The sequence below is a fragment of the Rhodamnia argentea genome, chromosome 9 (genome assembly GCF_020921035.1).
Source record: "Rhodamnia argentea isolate NSW1041297 chromosome 9, ASM2092103v1, whole genome shotgun sequence".
NCBI lineage: Eukaryota > Viridiplantae > Streptophyta > Magnoliopsida > Myrtales > Myrtaceae > Rhodamnia > Rhodamnia argentea.
Genome location: NC_063158.1, coordinates 6776925 through 6802457, shown reverse-complemented (window position 1 = coordinate 6802457; position 25533 = coordinate 6776925). Strand labels below are relative to the sequence as shown.

The window sequence follows — 25533 nt, the reverse complement described above, 5'->3', positions numbered from 1 at the left end:
AGTTGGTATTCTAGAAGATTATCATATCCCCAACTCAATTGGGAAATTGGAACGGTTGACTGAATTGGACTTGTCATGCTCGTTCATTTACGAATTACCTGAATCCATTGGGGATTTGAAAAGCTTGAAAATTTTGAATATTGCTCATTGTGAGAACTTGAGGAGTTTGCCTAGTACTATTAGCAAGTTGGGCAGCCTTGAACTATTAGACGCCACCAAATGCCGGCTTTTAGGAGGGGAAATTCATATAGATGGGTTATCTTCACTGAAGATCCTTCGATTAAGTTGGACATATGTTTCTGGCTTATTCGACACATTCAATAAGCTCTCTCGTCCTGAGAAACTTGAAGAACTAGATGCCACAAATTGCGAGAGGCTGGGAGGGGAAATCCCTATAGATCGGTTGTCTTCACTAAAGATCCTTCGATTAAGATCGACAGGCGTTTCTGGCTTCTCCGATGAATTCGATAAGCTCTCTCGTCTTGAGGAACTTGATTTGCGCGACTGCAAGATGCTTCAATCGCTGCCACAAAGCATCAGTAAGTTGCCTTCTCTGCAACACCTTGATTTAAGGAGGTGTGACAATCTTCAATCGCTGCCAGAGCTTCCCCCTTGTTTAACATCTTTGGGAGTCACTTGTCGGCATCGCACATTGCCTCAACTTTCTCGTCTAATCCATCTAAAAGTGCTCAAGGTCGTGGGTTGCCGATTGCTAGAATCCCTGCCGGTGCTTCCCTCTGGATTATTCAAGCTTTCTGTCCAATATTGTGACGAGTTGAAAGAGTTACCGAGTTTGTCAAGTATGGAATTCTTGTCAAAATTAAGTATCAAGTCATGCAGCGAGCTGACAGAAATCAAGGGTCTAGAAGCGTTAAAATACTTAGCAGAATTAACTGTATCAAGTTGCGGGAAGTTGTCCAATCTCGACGGCCTTGAACATCTAGAGTCTTTGAGATTCTTGGGTTTGCGTAAGTTCTTTAAGTCAGATTATGCTCTTTGTCTGGTAGAGGATGATATAGTTCAAGTTGGAGGTCTTGACAGACTGAAAAACTTGGAAGAGTTGCAGATATGGGACTGTCAGTCCCTTGTAAGACCGGACCTTTCGCAATTAACGCATCTGAAGGGATTAAGCCTTTGTGGATGCCACAATCTAGTCGAAATCAAAGGCCTTGAAAGATTGAAAGACTTGGAATTGTTGCATATCAAGAGGTGCAGATCCATTGAAGCATTACCAGACCCCTCGTGCTTCGATAACCTGAAAGATTTGACGATCGAAAGGGGCTGGAAGCTTCAGGACAGGGAATGGATAAAGTGGCAAATGTGGAAAAAATGAGAGATTCAACTCCTAGCCTCAGCAAATTGTCCACATCTGTCGAGTTTGGAAGATTGAATGAAATGATGGGGGTCAATCTCACATGAACTGGTGGGGATCACAGAGGTCCAGGAATCAAGGCGTCTAAACTCTAACAGACGTTCAGCGATGCAACTTATCGTATCTTCATACGTTCATTGTTCTACTGCAGCAGAGAGAAACAACTGATCCATGAAAAGACTGCTCCGACAAGTCGAGCCCTTTGGTCACACTGTCGGGAACGATTCATGTTTAACTTTGAAAGGTAAATAAAGCAGGTCACACTGTTCATCAGCATTCCCGCTGTTATACTTTTGTCTTTTTAAGTAGTTCAAGGAATGGAGATTTCTGGTCAGTGGAAGTTGACATGATGCAGGGGTATCGTACTCTGGATCGTTGGAGCTGTCGATAATGCATTCACAAGGAAGAGTAGAAGGATTTACCAATGTTTTGATTAATCAGTAAATTACCGACCTTTTCCAAATTGTACAAGTGTAGCACTTCAATAGATTGTCAATTGTTACAAATTTCTGCCATTATTAACTATTGTTCGCCGACTTAAGAGTTTTCTCTACTTAATTTATTAACAATTTGCTACTAGCAACATACGAAGGAGGAGGTTTGATATTTAATCACCGAATAAAAAGATGGATTATGTTCCTTTTGTCTCCTTTCCCATTACATAAAATGATTAGGTTCAATTTAACCATTTTCCATGACGACAGGATATGGTCTTCCTTCTCTTTGGTGATTCAAAGAACGGAGAAGGTGATGGATGAGTATGACATGATGCTTCAGACAAAACAGCTCTCATCAGACTGCCTTCTAAGGACATCAGATGTCATGAGCCTTCAAGTAAGATTGCTCATCCTGGATAAGCTATGGATGACTATCACTAGCAAATCTGAGTTGTAATTTTGTCGGAGTACCGAGTTTGAAGAATGATTTGCTTCCTCCCTTGACATCTATTTGGCTATGTTTATTGGCATAAACGCAGATACTTTCGATTTCATTTTATCAGTGAGGATGCTCAAATGGAAGAACAGTACAGCAGATAAGCCATTTGAACTTTTCAGGAAACCCATCAACTTCAGTTATCTCAGTCACGTAAGAATTCTTTTCGTGGCAAGTCATTAACATGTTTTTGATACACTGCTCTATTATCTTCACAAGATTCCCTGTCCATTTTGGATTCTCGATAAGATTTACGTGTCGAATATGACCAAGCACCGAATATCGATCAATTTCATCCGGTCTGGAAAAATCAACTTCAGACTTTATGTTCTGTTCATTCGAGCATTAGAATCTTTTATGCTATGCAATGTGGATTTGTTCTGCCAGTGCTCATTCTGAACCTTCGAAATAGCGAGACATAATATAGCATACTATGTATTACTAAATAAACGATGTCATTTTAAATGGGGACATGTCAACCAAAGAGAATTACGTGTGGAGGTGGTTCTGATGTGAGATGAAGAATGAAGTGACTGTGTAAATGGACTCTTTGTTTTGGCACTAGAATGCTTGACGTTGTTCAGTGGTTAACAAGTTGATCTCAGGATGATGCACCAATTTGCAGGAGCTGTTGAGGCCTTTCTTAGGGAAAGTTTTGCAGTTTTTGAAGCAGCTATTTGAATTGATGCGGTTTGCGAAGGTTCCATTCTATTGCTATTGTTCTCGACAGTTCAGGCAACTTGAGACTCTGGAATTTATATCCATCCAACTCCTGAATTGTTGAAGGATTAACACTTGACAGCAATTTCCTTATCAACTTGACAGCAATTTAGAAACAGATGACGCGTATTCGGTGTCTCGGGATTTCCGTTTGAAATTCTTTTGTCCCAGAGAGAAACGCTCTTTGATAGCCATTGCAGTTGCCCACTCGATGCCAAAGAGCTGTTTGTCAATGATTTAAATGTCTTTTCACCAATTATAATTGTAGATACTCACCTTTTTTATAGGAGCAAATGTTGACATTGTAGCCAACATGATTGCATTTGCTCTCCCACAAGTGGGCTTGAGGATGAAGAGATGATTTAGTGAAATTGTGAACCAACAGAACCTTCGCAGCAGGCACATTAAATTTTACTCACAGATGTTTTTCACCGCACTCGGTGTCTCTTCTTTCTTTGGGCTCATTAGGCCCTTACGCCATTTTCTCTGCATCCGCTCCGCGGTATACTTCTACGAGAATGCTAATCCATGCTTGTGTGGAGTCTATAGACGTGTAAAGCTATCTTTCACTAGTGAAAAGCTTTCCCACAGAAAATGTCCATGCAAATGCGGGGGCCAACGACTAGTCGTATATCAAGCAATTTCATGAAGAACAAGCTCCAAATATCGATGTCGAGGCTCGCTGTTTTGGCTTGAACCCTGGCGTTGTGCTTCATGCAGCAAGCGTCAAGGCCAGTCACAAGGTCTCTTCCTCAGAAGAGAAATTGTCCAATTAGTTTTAAATCTATTATACGAATTCCAATTGAACCCTAAACTTTTCATTTCTACCAATTTAGTCTTGAACGCTTGCTCAAAATTCCGTTATAGTCCTCCTAGCTAATTTTTTTCGGAAATCACTGATTTGGTGATATGCCACAAAACGGCCAGCGATGACTGAATCGACATTAAACAAAATAAAAATCAAGGATGGCATAGCACATTAAACCAAATTCCATAAACTATTTGTGTTATTACCCCTTTTCTTTTCCGTTACCTATTACTTTGAACAATGGCCGAGTGAAACGGCATTCATTCCCTACACATTTTTCTACTGCTAGTGTTCATCGAACTCAATATTCAAGCACACACATAGCCTTAACTCAGAGTCCAGACCGTTAGATCTAATGAGACCTACAAGACTTACATGAATCTTAGCATCATCGGTGGTTCAGATTCAATTTAGCACATCTACTCAACACGTATAAAAGGAGTAGAAGGTGAATTGTCCACCTTGGGCACTGGTACGAATCCCAGAGGATCTATAACTGAACAAATCCCAATCGTTCATTAAGAACCTATAAAAAAAATCTGTGAGGTACAACAATTTACATAGAAAGATACAATATTTTCGGAATGGAGAATTGATCCCTCGAGACTATAGAACCCCATCACTAAAACGGCGGTGACTTCCAAGTGAAAAAAGGAAAATCTGCATATGCTAGTCCGGGGGCAGGAATAAAGGGAGACTGGTCAGAGAGGAGGAGATCAAACTAATGAAGAAAGAGAGACCAGAAAATATGGACTTTTCAAGAAAAGATCTCTGATCAATAACAGAACAAACCCACTTTTTCACATCTAAAGGATTCCTTCATTCGAACCGAAGAAGCAATGTCACTCGACCATTACCAATATTCTTCTGTACGCAGGGATCTAAACAAAGGGCTTGGCTTGAAGACAAACATGGAAGAAAACAAAAGGGAAGAAGAATTCTTAGACAGCATAGAGTAAAGGGGACACAAGATCTTCTCCCTCAACCCCCCCAAGAAAATCGAACATGATTGAGCCCTGACTCCACAGTGAAGTCTGCGCGATGAGAACTTCCAGATGCAATCCAAGTTAAGAAGCAAAATCTATTTCCAACAAAACCAAGGAACCAGTGTACAATTGGGGATCTCCATCAGACCTTCACCAGTTAATAGTTGTTGCGTTATTTTCCAAAAACATCAAAATGTCGATTTTCTTCACCAAGACAACGTCCCTCAACTCGCGGTAACTCCTGAGAATAGTGGACACGGTCCTTGTAGTCTATTTCTGGCGGGCATGGCAGCTCAAGGAGTAGCACAGCTTTCTAAGGCTTCGCTCTTATGAGCCCGACATGTATGTATACCGTGTTTGGGCTCCGAAAATCAGCTCTATGACTTTAGCTGCATGAGTAAACACAAAGGAATGAGCACAATTTCCCATCATAAGTAGCCTTATCTTAGCCAACATAAAAAAATAGAAGCAAAATGGGAACATAAGAACACCTGTAAGAGCCCCAAAAAGGGGAACAGGTTCCAAGAGTCTCTCTGCTCTGTCAAGCCTTTCCCTGAAATATCAGAGAAGGAACATGGTTTTCCATCAGGAGATTCATCCCAGAAATGTAAACTTCGCACCGAAATAATTTCTGGTAGCTATAAGTACCTTGTGTATTTGCTAAAGAATGGATCTCTCATCAGGTAGAGTGCCCAGAGTAGCTTTCTTCTTTTCAACTACTTACAGGGAAAAAGAACACAAGTTGACACATCTCAAGAGAATCATTAATTTGGACATTAGATGGCTGAAGAAAGGCCAGTCCTAAAGCATTGTGATACAAGCCAGGGCATGCCAAATGGACAAATTCAAATGAACGATTACATAACTAGAGACTCTAACCTCATCTTTTTCTGAAGTGGTGTACTGAAACTTGCGGTCTTCACTACCGCACCCAGACAAAGTAACTTGAGAAAAGATGCCAACACCAAAGACATCCATGGCCAGCGAAAGAAACCAAGGAGTCCAGGACCAAGTTCCATACTTTCTAATAAACAAAACATAGATTAGTGGCCTTGAGATAAATAGGATCTCCCCCATGAGATATAACGATCCATGCACACCCTTCTCGGACAAAATAGATGACAATGTTGATGTCTCTGCCTTTGGAGCTGTCATAAAACAAAATGTATCAGCAAAAGTATACTATACGACTTCACCAAGGTTCAACTAACAACCTACCGACATGCCTACCAAGAGGTTCCATAATAGCATTCTGCTGCTGCACCCTGCGCAACCACACTGGGTCAGAAACCATTCTGGCATTCTCTCCAAATCTGTTTAATGCTGACAGTGCTCTTCCTTCCAGATTCCACCCATTCTGCCCAACGCAATTCCTGAAAGAACCAGGCCCGCTATAAAATCCAGGTTTTCTGAAATCTCCATGTCTGGACTGTGATGAGCAAACTTCTAATTTCTCCTCAGAATTTGGAATCTCCCCGCCCTGTAGAAGCATCCTATAGCCACTATTCCGAAACATGGCTAACCTAACCAAAAACCTGGTTCAAACAGACTACCAGACCATCAGGAAACCACACAGACTATAGCTACATGAAAAGTTGTTTGACACCTTTGTAACTCACTTAATAGCCTCTGTAGCTGCAATGAAGTTCCACTTCTTGGTATCACCGTAATAATGTTGCGCTACGACTTCAACAAGTGTTTCCAAGTCCTTCAATGCAGATATGCATAACGAATAAGGAAATGCGGAAGGCGCAGGATGACCAGTGTGGATCTGAGATGGGGCGGTATCAATTATGTGTTCATTGATGGCAGTTATGACACCCAAGATAGCAGTCACTGCAGTAAAATGACAAACTTTCCCAATAAAACTCCAAATTCTTTCATTATATACGAGAAAAAAATGGGGCAAGCAACAGTCAAAATTCTATAAGAACAAGCAACCTAAATTTCGATGAACATGGGCTTGCGTGTACACCATGTACTCATCAAATAAACCCCACAATTTAAGGAAGTGATGGCCTATTAGTAAATCATGCTATCTTGAGTTTCTTTATAAGTGAAGATTTAAAGCACTGAAAAGATATTTCCATATGTCTGGTTCCACTTTGACCAAACAATCTCTCCCATTAGCAATTGATGCAGGAAAAGGTCCTTCAAAACCTCATTCGAAAACGAGTAGCTAAATGTAACCAACTTCTCACACTTTTATGTTCAATTCAACCTAACTCTATCTCATAGGGCAAGCAGAAAGGCATTTGACGCAGAAAGGTGTTTCAAACCCTAAGTTGAAAATATGAAGCTAAAAGTTACCAAATTTTCACAAAACCTGCTTCTGGTCCTATTTCTGAAGAAGAGAATCGCTCTGGCAGCAGCCATGTCAAACCCTGTTCCACAATTAAAACATCCAGATGAGATGAGGGTATAAGTAGATAAGAGTCTGCTATCTTCAGAAATCAGCACACACGACATTATAATTTACCTGAAAGAATAGTCCAAACCAATCTAAAAAAAGCACACAAATAGAGATTCCTTTTGTGTGTTAGATCAAGAATATCTAGTTTCGGCTGAAACAATTTATACATGCCAGATGTGCTATGGAGTGAAGCAAATAAGACTTTTTCCACCCAGACAGAGAGGTATCAATACAGATAGATCAAGGCGGAATACAGATTATAAGCAACTAGATGCACAAATTGATGAAGAAGCTAGGCAGCATCTAAGTTAGTGCTAGGCTGCAAATACATAATGCTACCATTTGTCTTGTAAATTTAAATCAAGTTTGGAACATACTGTAAATGAAACAGGGTGGGCAGCGAAAATATTGCCAAAATGCAGATGTTTGTCAAAGACATGTCCTCACATAGAGCTTAACACCAATGCAATTGCAGACAACAGATCACTACAAGTTAGTCAACTGCAAAATCTTCCAAGTAAAGACTACGTAGAGAAGTACAGGAGATACAACAACGGGATAAAACTTTATACAAGAAGAAGATCCACAAGATCACAAAAGACCTGATCATAGAATTGATCCACCAAATGATGGCCATCAAGAGCCATAAATTAATAAACTTAGGTTGAAATTGCCAAAGGTAGTAGTGATGTGCTCTTCGACAAACCACGCCCCTTAAAGAAGTATAATAACAAGACAATGAACTAATTAAATGGCTTCTTATCCACTCTGCACAATGTTTTTCCTTCCAGCACATATGATAATCCTACTTCCCATTCTGAAGCTTCCACCACCCAACAAGGACCCACAATAATATGAACCAAAATCTATGGCAACCCATTCACAAGGAGTGCAGTGAAAGATGGCTTATGCCTTCTTATGGAAATGACACATACACATCAGCTAACTGGGATTTTTCAAATACTAATATTGTTAATGACAAAGTCCTCCTCACCGAGCTGCCCAGGAACGGGCTGCACCAACACTAAATGTATACCGATGAAAGGAATGCAATCGGCTATGTTATGATTTATCATCTTTTGTCATACAACTTCGAAGACACAACCAATCTCAGAATTGACAAAGAAAGTAACAGATATCATATGGGAACATTCCTCAGGTCATTCATCTTAATAGTACTAATTCAATCAACGTTACCTTTTGACAAGGGATCTACTTAAAAATTCCATAGAGAAAAAAACCGAAATACCAAGTAGAAGTTAATGGAACTTAACTTTGAATTTAGTCTTTTTCTGTGTTGTAATATGTACTTGCTTTCAAGTAAATATAATCCATTTCACTTGATCCAATAAAACATCTTCTCAATAGTTTCCTTCTAATGATTATTTGGACGTTTGGGTCATCATATCATTCCACATGCTTACCCAAAAGTTTCTCGTACAAGTTGAAAACTGAAAAAGAAGTCTTTTCACTTGCATATAATTTGAGTAGCAAATGTTTCATTTCCCCCTAGCTTAAGCCTAGACCTTTCCATACGATGGGAGAAGTGGCCGGTCAAAAACATCATATTTTGACTTTCCCTATGGTTGTCGATTGGTACTGGTGGACACTCGATTCATCTTTCTAAGTACACAAGGCTTAGCAATATCGCTGAAACTTTTAAGGTTGTCATGAACTAGGAAGTATCGACACTCTCCGAGGGCCTACATGTCGTGCCGTGTCGTGTCCGCCACTCTCCCACACTCGGACACTCTATAACATGCGGCAACCAGCAACACGTGAGTCTAGCATCCCGACATGCCATGTCGATACGCACGGAATCAATTTTAAGCATTTTCAATAAATTAGGGATCAAAATGTAAATTTATTAAATATATATATCATACTTAGGTCATATATCCAGCCACCTCAAAGTTAATATACCCAGCCATTCCAAAAAAAAAAACAACTAAAAGTGAAACCGTAAAAGAAGAAAAAGAACCGCTGTCATTTTTATATATACATGATAATTTATCATTTATATATAAAAATATAAATTTAATATGCAACGTGTTCCAAAAAGTCGGGATTCTTTATTTTTTAAGAAATGACACGTCGGCGTGTCGTGTCGCTTGTCGGTGCTACTTAGATCATGACTCTTATCAACAAGCCAAATCGAAACAAAAAAGATTGGGTTGTCATGGTTATTGAGATTGCAGTTAATTCTTGAATGATGGGCTGGGAAACTAGGACATTTCTCTAAATTCCCTGTGTTGAATTCTCTTGCTTCTCTATTTCTTTCCACTTCTCGATTAAGCTATTACTCTCTTGCTGAAGCACCCAATTCTCTCTCTCTCTCTCTCTCTCTCTCTCTCCTCCTCCCCCGGTGTGCAAGCAGTCACGTTCTGATGAGAATTAAGATTACCCACATACAAACAGGCTCACTAACGGAAAGTTAAGCAGCCTAGTTGCAGTTCTATTGTGCTTCCAAGAACTTGCAATTGCCCCAGTTAAGCATTTTGTAGATTACAAATAGTAGAAGCACGTAAAAGTATAAGCACACCGAGACTTATACAACTAGCTAATTAAGGGCACTTCATCGGCTCTTGCTTCTGAGTACCTATGCTGAAAGTTCCCCTCTACTCTTGGTACTATTTGAACAGAATCATGAGCAAAAATAATCCCCCTCGACAGCTGAGAAAATTTACTTTACACCTAAATAACCCCCAAAAAGAAAGAAAAAACTAAGCAATTCTGTTCCATTATCTCATCCTCGAGTCATCACCCCATAGCATCACACACCAAATGTGGTTAGTGCCCAAACTTCAACTGTATATAGCCGTTACCAAACCCCCTTGGCGGCAACAACTACAACACCGAATAACGGTATCTTGTCTTTCAATTCAACCTACTGCAAAAGAGAAAACCCCCTGGCATAGATTCCTCTCATCCCCATCTTCACGTAAGACTTTCTACAGACCGATCAACAAAAAATTAGTGTCTTTGGAAAATTCTCTGATCCACGAAGGCACGAGCTCATACCGCTAATTCAGCACCATCCCCATACTCTCACAGGACACACCTACTGCTCATGAACCAAACGTAGCAGGAACATTCGGTAAAAAGACAGTTCATCGACTCGCCACCAAATTCACTCCCTGCACACACCATGACTAATAATAGCGAATACGAAGAGAAAGTCGAGAAGGTTACGTTGGCCAGAGACTCCAAAGAGTGCACATACTCCTTGTTCCTCCGAACCCACCGCTTATAAGCCTCCATGGCCGTCGAGAATCGCTCGACCAACTCAGCCTCCGCTTCGATTCCACAACACGACAGTGCTCCAAACGATTCAGGTTCCAAACAACGCAAACATCAACGAGTTCTGAGTTTTCCTTCAATGAAATCGCGGAATTTTTCCTGAAATATTCCGAAGGCGAGGATGCGAAGCTCGAAGAACTGAGGCGAAGGCGAGCAAGAACCTCCGAGGGAAGTGGCGAGTCTTTGATCGAGTGTGGATATTTTGTCTTTTGTGGGAAAATCGCCCACCGTTGATTGGAAAAAAAATAACTGATGATGAGTTTCCGGCCGTTGAAATCGTTCCGGGTCCCACTCTTCCACCGGGGCCTGTGGTTTGGACGGCGAAGATGTAGTTTACAATTCGCTGTGGGCGGTCGATTTCGCGGATATTTTTTCTGGTGAGCGAGCGAGAAGAGGACGTGGATTTTGCGCGCTCCAATGCGTGCGGAAACTTCCGAGGATTTTCATTTTGTTAGAATTATATCAAGAGACAACCAACTAAAAAAAAGAGTTTAATTTTTTAATCATTTTTTGTTCGTAATTAACACTTTGATAATTAAACTAGTTCATGTTATTAAAGCTTAATATGGCATTTTTATTATATACGACATCAAAAGAATATCGACTAAAAAAAGCTCATGCTATCCACAAAAATGGTATCTATTGATGAAACATAATTCTAATCCATACCAATCTAATATAGTGCCGAATAAGTGGACCACATGATGAGTCGACCCGATTTAACTATGTTCCTTAGTTGGAATCAAAGATGGTGATCATTTTCCTCTATGGGGAACCTATAGGAGATAAAGCATTAAGGAGAGATAAAACTCCTAATCTCCTCAAGTTTTGCTAGTTCTCATGTGATTCCTATGATTGCTATCCGTAAATGTTGGATAACGGTTCCTTTTGGAGTCACAATGCAATTAGATTGGGGCAATTGAGGGGGTCCGAGGATGTGGTCACGCACCGACCAAAGATCATGCTTGGATCGACCAAAAAAGGGTAGTGAATCAACTCCATTCGAGGTGGAGGGCCTATCACCGATTGAGGTCTCACCCGACGTTGAACATACGTAATTGAAAACATGACAGAAAATGCATAGAAATGTTCCAATCAACTAATGTAACGACTTTGTTGTTTGCCTACCTCAACGAAAATTTGTGTACTCCCTTTTCCGATCGACCCACCATGAATACGGTAAATTCACGCTCCCCTTTTGCACTCGCAAGGGGAGTTTGATCACGGAATCAAATCTGTAGTTTACATAGTAAATAAAGACTCGCTGAAGCAAAAGTTTGATCTTTCTCCATCTAATCACGGATTATAGAAACAAAAACACAAAAAAAAAAGGGATTCTTTATGCATGCTTTGTGTTTCTTTCCACGCGAGCCATTTGCTAAATGCTAGATGGATGGAAAACTTTGTGTGTAAAAGAAGAAGATGAAAAAATCATACTCAGTTGGCACATTGTTATCTCTTTAGCTGAAAATCATTGACGATGACCAGACAGATAAAAAAAAATGTATGTAATTAATAATAGATCCATAGTCTAATGACCAGAAATTAAAGATGGTTTCCGAGATCAATTTTTATTTAATTAAAATTCATGGCCCCACAAAGAGACAAACAAAAAGTATTGTCTCCTTCAGGGGTGGCAAAAGGTAGCCTAAGCTTAGTCAAGACAATATTTCTTCGTAATTATTTCAATTTGGGTAGAATGCATCTATGTATAAAGAGGGGGAAAAATCGTAACGAGATTCGTTTAAAAGGACTATTAAACGGTAATTTTAGGGATAAGTTTGCATTTCAATGTAAATATTGATAACAAAAGTCAACCACACAATTATGATCTTCCGAATCATATATAAACTAAGGTAAAAAAAAAAGAACATATATAGAGTTACTTTTTTTGGGGGGGTCGAAATATAGAGTTCTATTCTAAAGCGGCCCATTAGCGGATGGATTAGCCCAACCCCGATTCTGTCAATCGACGGACCAACCCGTGCCACGGTGGACGAACTTCGACGGTTAGATTTTCGAGGGGGAGATTAATTAAGGAAATTTGATAAAATCACCGATGCGATACGATTATAAACCCATCGTCGTCTCGGTTCTAGGGTTTCTTGTCATCGAGCGCCATTGATTCCGAGTCGGAGCTTCCGCAGTACTTACTCTCTCTCTCTGTCTCTCCATTCGCCCGTGGAAAAGCTTTAGGGTTGCAAGGTTTGTTGAAACATTGTTCTCCTTACGAGCATTAGAGAACTAGTTATGGCGAGACTCGTCTTGTCCCGTTGGAGTTTTACATCCCGCAAGTTGAGATTTTGATTCGTCCGCGTTCCGTCTGCCTCGGCAGGTGAACTCTTCGGGCTTCTTCACTCAGCCAAATGAGGCCGGTTTTTGTGGGCAACTTCGAGTACGAAACTCGCCAATCGGAGCTTGAGCGCTTGTTCTCCAAATATGGCAGGGTTGAGCGTGTTGACATGAAGTCTGGTAATTGTTTTCCTCTTTCAGTTTTGCTCGGTGCTTCAACCCCACCTGGGCTTATGTGGTTACGGATGTATAGTTCGATTCTGCTGTCCTTAATTTGGGAGCGTAGTCACTGTGACGCCTTTCTTTGGTATTCTTTTATTTTAGATTGATTGCGCTAGCTTGACTGACGATATGTTTAAAGCACGCGAGAGGAATAAGTGCAGTGATCCGCCAATGTTGTAGCCATTATGAAAAATTGAATGCAATGACAAGTAGCAAACAAGGTTTTGGGGCAGAAAGATTCAACTTATTAGAAACTTGGGTGCATCCACTATGGATTGGAAATGAAACGAAAAGTTCTTGTGGAATAGGATGTGAGTCGCTCTAGATTTGCAGGTCGCCCTCGCGTAGTCGTCTGCAGCCGAGGAATTTTCGATTTAATCGGAGAAAGTCTCCATATTTAAGTGTTTCTTTTGACGCAGGAATCTCTACTAAAGGAAAATGAGCTGAGACATCTCTGCACAACATTCCTTTTGGAAAGGAATGCTTCATGCTTGCCTGCTCTCCTGCCACATTCAGATTGCACCATACTGCATTCCTTCCACTTCCTCATCCTTCACTCCTCCTCCTTACTGCCATAAGTTGCCATCTTACGAGAATGGTCATGCCGGGCTCTATCCATTTTATTGCCCTGTCAATCAATCACGACAGATATAGGGGGATCAGTGCACTCTGTCGCGCCAACTTCCGTTTCTGATTCGTCTCTGAATGCTGAACTGAAGCATGCTTTAGCAATGATGTCTCAGAACTGAAACCTTGGATTTAGACCTTTAATGTGCCACCAACATGACTTAGTTCAGCTTGCCACGCCTCTACAAACTTTCTGTACATCAGCCTTTCTCATATATGCAGGTGTCGTACGTTTCTAGTTTCAGCTAGGGAAAAGGAAAATGATTTAGTTGTTCGCTTTACTGTTCTCCAAGTGTCGTGCTTTTATACCTCCCTTGTAACTTTTAATTCATGGCAGGGTTTGCTTTCGTTTACTTTGAGGATGAGCGTGATGCTGCAGATGCCATTCGTGGTGTGGATAATATGCCATTTGGTTATGACAGGCGTAGGTTGTCAGTGGAGTGGGCTAAGGTGTGTATTTTGTTTGCTTACGTGTTTATTTACAGCTTATGTCTTGGCTTGAGCTTTTCGTTTGCATATGCTAAAACTTTGGGAGTGGTCCTTGGTCCAATAAAAAGTTCATTTGATTGGTTTTTCCTCTTCTAGGGAGAAAGGGGACGGCTTCGAGATGGTTCTAAGTCGGTGGCGAACCAGAGGCCCACTAAGACTCTTTTTGTTATCAACTTCGATCCCATTCGCACAGGAGTTCGTGACATAGAAAGACACTTTGAATCTTATGGGAAGGTTCTTAATGTTCGTATACGTCGGAACTTTGCATTTGTGCAGTTTGAGACTCAAGAGGAGGCTACAAAAGCTCTGGAGTGCACTCACATGAGGCAATAAATGCTCTTCATGTTTATTTATTGTGTTCTCTGCCGTGCAATTCTGGAATCAGTGTATTGAGGATGACTTTGCACTTTTGCAGCAAGATATTAGACAGAGTTGTCTCAGTTGAATATGCTTTGAAGGATGATGGTGAGAGGGATGAGAGATATGGCAGCCCTAGAAGAGGAGGTCATGGTCGGCGTGCGGATAGTCCATACAGGAGGTCACCTAGCCCGCTGTACCATCGGCGATCAAGTCCTGATTATGGTCGAGCTCGAAGCCCAGTGTATGATCGATACAGCGGTCCAGCTGGCCCAGCTTATGACCGTCAGAGGAGTCCAGAGTACGGCAGATACCGCAGGTACCATTCTTCCTTTTGAAGAAAGCTATTGAATTTGCTCAATGAAGACCTTTTTTTTTTCTTATTGAGGACTTCTTGTCATAATATAAGCGCGAGTGATGTCTCTTGACTTTTTTGTTTTTGTCCATTTCAACAGCCACTCTCCTGTTCGAAGATCGAGAACTTGAAGGTCCTCGAGAAGCTGAGTAGAATGTGGAGATTAAACCAAATAGATAGCTGCAGACTTGTTACTTGTCTAGTTTTAGGGACTTTTTGTGGAGAATATTTCCGTAATGTTACTGTAGTGCTGGTCCTGCTTGTTGCACTTAAATGATCTCTGGATGATCATTAATGTTGAACCCTCCTGCTTTCTTTCTTTTGTTAACTCTGAGTTGGCTGCTGTTAATTCACCCTTCATGTGAAAGAATCTTCTAATTTGCTGAAGATTGTCAAGAAAATATCTGCAGCTTCTGCCTTTTTAATGTTGGGAATTAACATGTCCTCTTGTGTAGCAGCATTCTGGGTGTCCCATTGAATCTTTCTGTTTCAAGCTTTATGGTCATGGATTTAGAAGCCTAGTTTTAGGCCCAAATTTTGAACTCAAAACTCAAAGGAGCTGCTAGCTGCCACAGTCTGGGAATTTTTGTGCTAGACTATCTGTTTTAAAACATTTGCGAGGTTAGGAGAAAATGCTGCTTATGGTGCATAATGATGTACATGCGGAATTTGCTCATTCATACGATAGGAATATGATCGTGGAGACGGATGAGCTGCAGCGAGCTTTTGGCCATTGTCAATAGCTGTAAATGCAGGAACAGGGAGATCCAACACCGAGGGTCGTAGTCCTAGACTCTATTCAACTTATTCAACTGGAAGGACTATGCATGATGGGAAGAAATGCGATGAGTCCTTCTATCGCCTTTGTTACAAACCTGTTTACATGTAAACGCTGGGGGACAACTGCTTAGGGATTGGAAAATTCTTTTGAACTCGTCGAAGGAACATGAGTCTGTCGAGAAGATTTGGCAAGCTCCTCGTCAAGGGCCTTCTGAAGCCAATCCTCTGCATCTTGCATCAATCCGGGGCTGAGCCTCACCATTAGGATGCAAAACTCTGTCTGGTTGAGGGCGCCGTCGCCATCAAGATCTCCCTCTTTCACCATCGCCTCCGACTCTTCTACGCTCATTCCCTCCATTCCTAGAAGGGCTGAATTCTTTCTCAGGCTTTCTGATGTTATCAAACCACTTCCAGGTTCTGCCAAGAGCCTGAACCCCCCACATAGCTCCGACACGAAAGTCTCTACGTCGAGCTTCTCTGCCATCACCGGTAACATGTCCTCGAACTCCCCGTCATTGCTGGTGGCTGCTGTTATCTCTTTGGAACGATCGCTTTCCATGTTTCGACGCAGCACTTTGCAAGCCTGATCAGTGAAATGAGCCAGCTTTTGGGATGCAGAAGAAGCGCCTGCGATGGGAATCTAGCAGATGGGTTATGTGAAAGGAAGGAGTTCTTGATGGGGGTGGAAACTGTGATGGGTTTTCCTTGGATGATATAGGCAGGGTGGTGGGGATGGGATCAAAGGGGATTTGAAGTTGTCAATGTTGGGAAAATCGACGTCGGTGATGGGACCTTACCCAGAAAGAACGTGTTTGATAGACCCATTATTCTCTCGTGGGAAGGACTTCCAGGAAGGTGCCTACTGTTTGGATGGGGCGGAATAGAGGATCTCCAAGGTCAGGCCAGAGAGATAGCTTAATTTGTCCGGAGTTGCAGCTTCTGAGAAGCTTCCTTTCTCTCCATCACTATCCTGTTGATCGCTTCTAAAATTGCTTATTCTTCCGTCTGTTCTTTTCCATGACATCTGCCGTTAGATTTAATAATTCACGCCCAAACAAAAATGAAGCGGCGTGACAGTCGCTCGGTCTGTCATCTTCTTATTTTGAAGCGGTTTATTATTCATGGAATTTTCTCATTTCAAAAGGGAGGGGAACAACAGTTCTTACCTATGAAGCCTGGCAAAAGTTCGTCCACAAACAACTCCAACATGTGATTATTGCGTTTGGTTAGGAACTCCTAAGTCTTCTACTCCCTATGAAACGCCATGGCAAACCAGAGCATATTCTGGGAGGAGTTGTTTTCACCAACATTAGGATGAACGGTGGCTTCCTAGTACGATGGAAGGATATACCGGCACAATTTGTATGCTGATTTTAGCTTAGGACACGACCATACTGATTCTTGTCTTTGTTATAGCCGGAGAAACATGAAAATAGTGAGGGGCAGCATCCCATCGTAAGACGTAATAGAATTAGGCTTAAGTAGTGAAAGAAGGGTCTCCCTTGCTTCTATTCTTAGCAAGGATATGTATTTAGGGAAAAGAGAACATCAAATGATGAATTCACGCCGGATCATACTCATGCCTCCTGCATAGACTGAAAAGATAGGCGACCATATTAAAATAGAATTAGGCTTGCTGATGAGAGCTGGAAAGAGAACTTCAAACATCGCATAAATTTGGGGTGGTTGGGCAGGACAAGCCGCATCTAACATTGTTCCGGGCATTATAACTCATATAACAAGATCTTTCTCCTTGTAGAAGCGACAAGAAAAAAAATGGTGGCAAGCCACTTGACAGGAGAACCCAAAGTGTACAGAGACGTGCATTGATCAGCTTAGGAAAATCGCCGCAAAGTGTTATTATCACTGAATAGTAAGCTTTTTCTTCATCATCCATCTCTTCTTGGTGGCCTCCAAAGCTTCCTCTCTCATTCTAGAAAGCTCGAGAAACCAACGCCGATATTGTGCTTCAATTGCATCTAGATCCAACTTCAGCTCAAGATCCATACCTTTCTCCGCAAATGATAACGAAGAACAGCTGCTTGTGAGGCTCATGACGTTAGACATTCCGCTCAAATCGGGGAAGGATGATCTTGAGTTCCTGGAAAAGTCATTCATTTGGAAATGATCTCCAGCTCTGCTATCATTCTCACACAGTTTGCAATCCTCATAATGTGAATCCCCAAAATCATCGGAGGCATACCCACTCGAGCCATTGAAGATTCCATCCATTATACAATCTACAAATTCAGCTGCTTCATCATGTTTATGTACTAGTGTCTCTGAAGCAACCGATGCTCCTGAATCTTGATCTCCCAAATTAGTCAGGTGTTGAGACAAATAGAAGTCATTGTCATAAATGGTTCTACCAATGCTATCATAAGAGTTACCGTCATCGCCTTGCAGCCTACCATCCTGCAGACCTGCATGTAAAATTAGACCACCATCTTGCTTATTCACGAGTTCAGCAGGCACACTCGTTAGCATTGAACCCAACAGGCTACCTTCAGAGACTTTATCTTTCCCAAAAACTGAGGATATTCTGGGTACCACCACTCCATCCAACATACAACTGGATGAGGGCTTCCAACCAGGTAGAAGTCTCATTATTAGAAAGTCGATCAGATCAGCAATGAATGTCACATCATGATCTGCCAACTCCAGTTGTTCAACCATCTCCGCCGCCACCGAGAGTGCAGTATCACTATCAAGGTAAAAGAGAAAATGTATATTTCTGACTCGACCTGAGAGAGAGGAGCAGCCAATTACATGTTTTCACCTTGCAAGTGTTAACACAGTCAAGGATGACAAGATACTTCAAGGAAAAAGAGAGAACATACGAAATGCATAAGAACTAACCAGCTGAGTCAGCAATGCGCAAGGTCAATGAAACAGTGTTGTCTTCATTTTTCATTCCTTTCAGCCTGAACTCGTTCTTGTTATTTATCCTCTGAAATTCCAGAACAGGGCAATGCGAAGTCTCCTTGTTGCTTCTACCACAGGTGCTTAAGGACAGCTGCTTATAGTCAGTGTCAACATCCATGGAGAGAGGACCCGACAAATTTAATGACCTGGGACTTAGATTAGGCAATGACAAAGGATCGCGAATCAATTCCTTTCGATTCTCAGTTTGGAGGAAGGCGTCAGTCAGAAGCTCCTTTGCAGAAAGCCTATCCCTTGCCGGAACGAGACATTTCTGAATGAACTCCCTAATTTGAGGATCACTCACCTTACTAAGAGAAGAAGGTTTTACCCCCTGCAGAAAAGCACTAAAGTAAAACTAGATGTTCCAACAGAAAGAGATTACCTAGAACTTTTCGAGATGATGGAGCAATAAATGATTATTGGTGAGTTTACCGAGGTAACTTTCTTATATATCTGAGCTGCATTTATGCATTCGCTGTAGGGGTATTCACAAGTAACCATCTCCAACATGCACATCCCAAAAGAGTATACGTCAACGAGTTCGTTATAGTTCTCTTCATAAAGCTCTGGTGCCATAAACTCAGGAGTTCCTGCAGCATATACATAAAATCAATAAAAGTTCATTAAATTTACTAGCTCAAACCAGACGAACTAGTCTCTCACCTATAACACTTCGAGCTGTTGGTTGCTGCATAACAGTTGCTAACCCAAGATCTCCAATTTTAACTTCTCCGTGATTTCCATTTACGAAAATATTGTCGCACTTCAGATCTCTGTGAATGATTGGAGGATTGTGACTATGAAGGTAGACCAGACCCTGAAGAATCTGCCTTGCCCAATTTTTTATTGCCTTCATGTCCACATTTTTATGCTTCTTGCGATATCTGCAAGCCAAAACATTGCATGATTAGTCTAATTAAGTCCATAAAGCTGAACTGAGATGACCATTCGGAGGAAAGACTTGAATAAGAAGAATGCTACATGTTGCAATGAAAATAAATAAACCAAACAATGTGAATAAAATGGATAAGAAACTCAAGTGAACATACTGCCGCAAGCTTCCCGATGTGAAGAGCTCAGTAATCATGTTAATAGTTTTCTTCTTGTCATCCACCCATGAATCGTAGAACTTCAAGATATTTTCATGCTTTAGTAATTTCAGCAAATGAACCTCCAAATAGAGTTTTTCCAGATCTTCTGGTGACTGCAAGACATCATCAATTCTGACTTGGTTCCAGGCAACTTCTATCCCATCAACTTCATCAAATGCCTTATATCTGAAGCAGAAGATTTCCTGGTGTTAAGAAAATTCTCTCACCAAACAACCGACTCCACATGGAAGTTGCTAGAGCTGCTTAATGAAGTGTAAAAGTTTGAAACTTCAATAGGAGAGTGAGGTGACAAGATATCATACACAGTCTTGAAAGCGCCCTTGCCCAAGATCTCGCTATACTGCGACAGAAGGAAAGAAAACACCAATAAAAATAGTTACGCCAAGGAGAAAATAAAACAACTTTTGCAGTCCCTATTCCATAATGTATTCGGCCAAGTTTTGCTCCATGAAAGTACTTCTGAAGCATGCATCAAGTGCCAAAATAACGAACAGTCAAAACTTGACAACCATCCCAGATAGTATTAGTAGTCAAAAGCCAGGATCATGAGCTTGAACATATGGTAAAACAAGTAAAAGCTGTTGTAGAATGTGATGTGCCATGTCCACAACAAAATTTGACGTTGCTTGATGCTGCAGATAAATTAAGGAAGCTCAAACACCTATAACACGGTAATTTTCCGTACTCATGGGCGGATGCTCGCCAGTGCTCACTTACATTTGAGTATACAATGTGATGCCTATTAAAATCAAGCATTTGATCATCGTTGCTAATTTGATAATCCAACTTCAATGTCATTCAATGAAACGAATAGAACCCAGCTGTCATACACGAAAAGGAGATAAATGAATAGCAAAGGCATGGACAAATACCCGAACATAGCGGCCAGCGGGATCCTTCTCGACGTAATCAGAGTCGGAGTTGGAATTATCGCCGCCACCCCTGAACAAGCCGGTGTCATTGGCAGGAGAAGCGGAAAGGGAACTCATTCCGGCCAACAACCACACAGAAACCAGGAACCCAAGGAAGAAGCAGGCGGCGAATCTGGGAATTAAGAAACGGCGATGAGTCAGACAAGCAGTCGCCGTTGATCGACCCCAAGAGGAACGGAACAACGACGACGGCGGAGCTGATGGTGGTCCTCTGGTAAATAACAGAATGCCGATCCCCAGGATCGGAGTCGGCATCCGAGAGCAATGTGGGATTGCTGTCGTTGCAGCCGACGGGGCGGATGAAAAAGAAGAAGAAGAAGAAGCAAAGGAGGAGGCGACGATGAGCTTGTCGCGCGCAGAAGCCCACTTGCCGCGCCACCCAAATCCACCATTTTCTCACACCAAACCCAGACCAAAACCAAAACCCATCATTTTCTCTTCGAGCAGATTCAAACTCGCCCGCCCCCACAAACGAAAAAAGGGAAAAAAAAACAGAAAACAAGAATGTGAGATTCCAGAGAAATGGGTAAGAGGATTCGAGGTGGGAGAGAATTCAGGGCGATCGACGGGAGAGACGGAAAAGGAAAAGAAAAAGGGAAGAAAGAAGCAAGAATTGAGGTTAAATGAACGCCATTATCGGGGACGGAGGGAGAGGGTGCGTCAGAGAAGGGATGACCAACACTTGTGCGGTCGATCTTGCGCTTCCTCGGTTACCATTTTGTTCTCTGCAGCTTCCAGTTCCAACCATGGAAAAGGCTGGAAACGAGTAACGAATTAGCACACGACGCTCCATCCATCCAGAAGGTAAGGGGGAGGGTGTTCGCAACGCCATGCCGTTTCGGACATCCTGGGCCTCCTCAGCCCAACGGTATTCTTGTCCATAACAAACTTTTGAACAAAGCCGAACGTCGCCCGCAGACTTTGGTCCAGTTCTTGTTGGGGTATAGTTTATATTCCCCATTAACAGAACGGGACGGAATTTCGCTTTCCAATGAGTGGACGAAGGTACGCGAACCCGCTCCGGCAGGGGTTCTCAAGAGAGGGCTTTTATAAATTTAGTTCATATTTTTTCATTGGTAATTTAGGTTTGGACTCATGAAAATGTATTCCTATTATTATCTTTTTTTCCTTATAATTAAGGGGTGTAACAAAGAGATGTGAGATGCTAATTATAGTTGAATCCTAACTGTCTTAATTTCTTTTTCTCCTTTTTACGCTTTTACTTCGTTGTGATTGTGCGGCAAATCCGTACAATTCTATGGCTCATTGAAAGCAAGTGACCCCATCCAAGGGCGATTGGCAGCAGGAGTTACTCCTAAACACCAGTCGTCGATCCCCTTTTGGGAGCAAGAAGTTAGATAAGTCCTTAGGCTTGAGCTATTTCCGCCCATTGAATATCTTTAGACTCGTCGATAAAATTCGAACTGTTTGAAATGATCCTCACCGCGACTTCATTCATGGTAAAATTGATGAAAGAGGAAAAACAAATTCATTTAAGGTTGAGCATAGATCTATGGTAAGCCCTGAAGCTAGACAGGACCGACACAGTGCAATCTAGTTCCAAGGTCAACGTGCTGAATAGAACCGGCAGACCGACCCTAGATCGACCCCATTTTAACTATGCTCGATGTTTGTTTTGTTTTCAAGTTGTTAAAATGTGGAGCAATCTTTATGCATGAACGAGGAATGAAGTTTTACAATTCATGTTTTATATTACTGTTGACACCGAAAATCGGGCTGGGCTTCAAGTGGTCGCGGAGCCCATGATAACGCCGTGTCATGTGAAAGCCCATGGGAAAACACATGTCGAAGCGAAAGGAATCGCAAACTGATATGCGGCTAAGACGAAATGTAGGTGACGCCATGGAAACGGTCAGTCACATCGACAGTCATACGGAGCATAAAAATTCGCATTATAAACCGTTGAAAGGATAAGGAGAGCAATTACTAAGACCAATTTGGAAATTCAAGGATAATGTGCATGGGAGTATTCGCAAGCGGCGGTTATACTTTGTACTAGTTTATATATAGTCAGAGACGACCCTTTGCAAAATGCCAATTAATCATCAATAAAAAAAACACTTATTTTTTGCACTGTAATGTATCTTACATGCATTTACCTTTATCACACTTTACATATATCGCCCTATTTACTTTTTACCTTTTACTTTCCTTTCTATCATTAATCGTCACAAGAATCCGTTTAAACAATAAATCTAGGGGCCCTAGGCTTCTCAGTGAAAGATATTTCGTCACGGACATTTCTGTCGAAACAATTACGTAACTTTTTATTATTTATTGTATTTTACGTCTTCATCTTTTTATGAATTATCGCTTTTGGCAAGTAGAGATTTCTATTGTCAATTTGACTTTCGTTTAGCATGACAAGGGATGAGTTGGATAATTCCTTGTTGCTTCAGAAATCTGTTTGGCTTTTAGCGTTGTTTTACTTCTCGTGGTTTTGTTGCTAAGTATCGAAGTTGTCTATCTAACCTGGGGAATGAGGAAAAAAAAAAAAAACACCGTATCAAAATCCCAAGTGTCCTACGTAATTCTATCGGTATCCAAATCCACTGATTAAAGAGGCTCTATTAAGTGTTGCCCTAGTTTAATTAAGCCGGATTTATGCATGGTGTAACCTCATCCGACATAATATGCGAGACTTCGAATTCCGATAGATCGGGATAAATGCGAGGATCATGTGAAATCCCGATGAACAATTATTATATGTTCATATCGAACGGATCTCATTAACGAGAGCTTTAGAGGCACTTGTTAATCATGCACAATATCGGACAGTTTGAATATCATAATATAAATTACATATGACACAAGTGAAGTGGTGCGCATTAAAAACCATAAAGTTTTCTGTACCGATTGCTTGATAAGCGCTCGCGAGACATTTGTTAATGACTTCCGTTCCATGTAATTGAAAAGGCTAGTTTAAAAAATTTCTCCCCATAACCTAAACTAATTCGCCGACCATATATTGTAAAGTTGATAATGATTGATCACGGGAAGAAGTAGCAGACAACGAATAATGATCAAACAAGATACGAATTACAAAATCAGACCACCAGAACGGGTGGACCCAAGTCAAGATCGGCTGAAATTGGATGGATCGAAAATTATGCCCGATCTAAATTCATTCATTTAATTCATGCATTGATCCATTATGATGTAGTATACGGGCAATGAATAAATATCAAATGAGATACGAATTACAAAACGGACCACCAGAACGGGGTGGACCCAAGTCGGGATCAGCCAAAATTGGATGGATCGAAAATTATGCCCGATCTAAATTCATTCATTTAACTCGTGCATTGATCCATTATTATGTAGTATGATATCAGCGACCCATGCTTGATCTGACCCGAACTGATCCCAACCCCATATCCTTTTCAACCTAGACTCCAATGCTTAGTAGATTCTTTCCTTAAATATAGAAAATAGCGTATTGCAAAAAAAAAAAAATCTAGAAACAAATTAAACAGGAAAAAAAGACTATCGACAAGAATCAAACTCATTACAAAAAAAAAAAAAGACCCTTTATAAAATTCAGATCAAGCACGTTAATAAGTATATAAGAGAGGAAATGAAGATCTTAGAAGAATGAATGGAAAATAATAGAAGGCGGCGATTAATATAACATTGTTTCATTATTACAGACAGACTGCGATTTTAATCAAGCAATCCTCTAGAAATTATTTTCGTCGGCCCAATAAGTTTGGGTTTATTAACACGACATCCTCGTTGGTTATTATTATTATTATTATGAAAAAGAGAGAGAGAATATGATACCAAAGTTCCAATTAGGTGTCCCGCCTAATTCTAGCCAAGTTTATATTTCGTATCATTGTTCATTGTACTTCTCTTGTGATTGTACTCCTCCCGGTTTCAACAGTTGTACTTTGTACAATGATCGCGCCCAAGAAGTTCTTAATTTTCTATTTCATTTGTTGCAATAGAATTAATCGTGACGTGGCATCCGGCAGTCGTTCTTGCCCCTTTTACCATCTCGAATGCAAATCCACTAATTAATCAAAAGAAGGTTTGACGATTACCTAACATTCCGCTTATACGCAAGGATACGAATCATTACACGGTCGTATCGACTATATATTGTTAGCGAGCGTTTCGAAGCGCGAGTTAGCCGTATTCAAATACGGCACAATTCGAATTTCAAAGTACGATTTACACATGACGCAAGTGCCGGGCCCATAAAAAAACTGTGATTTTTTTTTTTTTGAGCGATTGTTAAAAGGAGTGGTCATGGCGCATTTTTTAATGAATTGATTCAAAATCTCTCTCTCCCTAGCTTAAAGTCGTGGTCCACCATATATTGTAATTTGATAGCGATTGATGATGGGAAGAAGTACCGGACAAGCAAACGGAAGCTTGTGGGAGCACAAGGATATTTTGATTAAAGCGACTCTCAGTGGAAGAAACATTTTTAGAACCAAACAAAATGGACGGGTCGAGTCGGATCGAGATCGGGCAAGTGGATGGAAAATAGGTCCGAAATTGATTCATTTAACTTAAATCGATTGCTTTTTTGTGCAATATATAAGCTTAGCAACCGATGCTCGACCTGACTGTATCCAAATTCCATACCCAACTCAATTCGGACTCCAACTCTTAGAATTATCTTTTTCGTTAGGAAAATAGCGTACTAAAAAAACAAAACTAAACATGAAAACAATTAAAGCACAAATAAGAAGTCCAAGTCCATGTCCGGTCGAAATAGTAAAAAGTTCGATATTTACTAGACATGAAAAGGCTCGTACAAACAACGAGAAAGACAAACTAGTTATTTTGAACATACGGTTACACGATCGTTAATTTAGTTCGAAATTTTTGTACGGAAATTCAATGTAGTCTTTCCGATCAATTTTCTTCGGGAATTG

At 41.0% G+C, this 25533-nt stretch overlaps 5 protein-coding genes across 8 annotated transcripts in view; 2 read left to right on the top strand and 3 right to left on the bottom strand.

The window, feature by feature from the left end:
• LOC115748610 (TMV resistance protein N-like) overlaps positions 1-1333 on the top strand; it is a 47060-nt gene extending 45727 nt beyond the window's left edge. Inside the window, exon 6 of the mRNA XM_048285485.1 lies at positions 34-1333. Within this exon, the coding sequence (XP_048141442.1) occupies positions 34-1333 (1300 nt within the window). The remainder of the gene's footprint in view (positions 1-33) is intronic.
• Positions 1334-4612: 3279 nt separating this feature from the next.
• On the bottom strand, positions 4613-10729 carry LOC115748609 (peroxisome biogenesis protein 16). 2 transcript variants are annotated; one of them, XM_030685141.2, is made up of 8 exons: positions 10425-10729; positions 7146-7203; positions 6439-6655; positions 6038-6354; positions 5699-5967; positions 5468-5535; positions 5311-5372; positions 4613-5208 (listed from the first exon to the last, which is right to left on the bottom strand). In XM_030685141.2, the coding sequence occupies exons 1-8, from the start codon at positions 10491-10493 to the stop codon at positions 5147-5149; spliced, it is 1122 nt and encodes a 373-aa protein (XP_030541001.1). In that variant the 5' UTR covers positions 10494-10729; the 3' UTR covers positions 4613-5146. The 2 variants fall into 2 exon arrangements, with proteins under 2 accessions (XP_030541001.1, XP_030541002.1); XM_030685142.2 differs by having other exon boundaries at positions 6050-6354; positions 10425-10727.
• LOC115748611 (serine/arginine-rich splicing factor RS31-like) lies at positions 9541-15299 on the top strand. Of its 3 annotated transcripts, XM_030685144.2 has the most exons (7): positions 9541-9580; positions 12699-12737; positions 12868-13004; positions 14011-14123; positions 14259-14488; positions 14578-14838; positions 14975-15299. In XM_030685144.2, the coding sequence occupies exons 3-7, from the start codon at positions 12899-12901 to the stop codon at positions 15003-15005; spliced, it is 741 nt and encodes a 246-aa protein (XP_030541004.1). In that variant the 5' UTR covers positions 9541-9580; positions 12699-12737; positions 12868-12898; the 3' UTR covers positions 15006-15299. The 3 variants fall into 3 exon arrangements, with proteins under 3 accessions (XP_030541004.1, XP_030541005.1, XP_030541006.1); XM_030685145.2 differs by lacking the exons at positions 9541-9580; positions 12699-12737 and adding an exon at positions 12559-12678; XM_030685146.2 differs by lacking the exons at positions 9541-9580; positions 12699-12737; positions 12868-13004 and adding an exon at positions 13486-13895.
• A 197-nt stretch (positions 15300-15496) lies between these two features.
• Positions 15497-16517, bottom strand: LOC115748614 (calcium-binding protein KIC). Its single transcript, XM_030685151.2, has one exon. The coding sequence runs from the start codon at positions 16211-16213 to the stop codon at positions 15782-15784; it is 432 nt and encodes a 143-aa protein (XP_030541011.1). The 5' UTR covers positions 16214-16517; the 3' UTR covers positions 15497-15781.
• Positions 16518-17134: 617 nt separating this feature from the next.
• Positions 17135-21017, bottom strand: LOC115748608 (probable serine/threonine-protein kinase WNK4). The gene is made up of 8 exons (XM_048285014.1): positions 20564-21017; positions 19994-20031; positions 19629-19856; positions 19243-19463; positions 19012-19169; positions 18514-18910; positions 17509-18398; positions 17135-17463 (listed from the first exon to the last, which is right to left on the bottom strand). Exons 1-7 carry the CDS (start codon positions 20876-20878, stop codon positions 17518-17520), a joined length of 2238 nt encoding a protein of 745 aa, XP_048140971.1. The 5' UTR covers positions 20879-21017; the 3' UTR covers positions 17135-17463; positions 17509-17517.
• Between the last annotated feature and the right edge of the window lie 4516 nt (positions 21018-25533).

Bases quoted from the DNA above. Each gene is read 5' to 3' on its own strand.
- LOC115748609 (XM_030685141.2), bottom strand. From the start codon at position 10,493: ATGGAGGCTTATAAGCGGTGGGTTCGGAGGAACAAGGAGTATGTGCAC. The intron at 7,204-10,424 runs GTAACCTTCTCG...ATTGTGGAACAG, and splicing joins CTTTGGAGTCTCTGGCCAAC to GGTTTGACATGGCTGCTGCC. The intron at 6,355-6,438 runs GTGAGTTACAAA...TGTTTGAACCAG, and splicing joins GCAGCTACAGAGGCTATTAA to GTTTTTGGTTAGGTTAGCCA.
- LOC115748611 (XM_030685144.2), top strand. From the start codon at position 12,899: ATGAGGCCGGTTTTTGTGGGCAACTTCGAGTACGAAACTCGCCAATCG. The intron at 13,005-14,010 runs GTAATTGTTTTC...AATTCATGGCAG, and splicing joins GCGTGTTGACATGAAGTCTG to GGTTTGCTTTCGTTTACTTT. The intron at 14,839-14,974 runs GTACCATTCTTC...CCATTTCAACAG, and splicing joins GAGTACGGCAGATACCGCAG to CCACTCTCCTGTTCGAAGAT.
- LOC115748614 (XM_030685151.2), bottom strand. From the start codon at position 16,213: ATGGAAAGCGATCGTTCCAAAGAGATAACAGCAGCCACCAGCAATGAC.
- LOC115748608 (XM_048285014.1), bottom strand. From the start codon at position 20,878: ATGCCGACTCCGATCCTGGGGATCGGCATTCTGTTATTTACCAGAGGA. The intron at 20,032-20,563 runs GTATTTGTCCAT...CTTCTGTCGCAG, and splicing joins CCGCTGGCCGCTATGTTCGG to TATAGCGAGATCTTGGGCAA. The intron at 19,170-19,242 runs GTGAGAGACTAG...TATATGCTGCAG, and splicing joins AACAGCTCGAAGTGTTATAG to GAACTCCTGAGTTTATGGCA.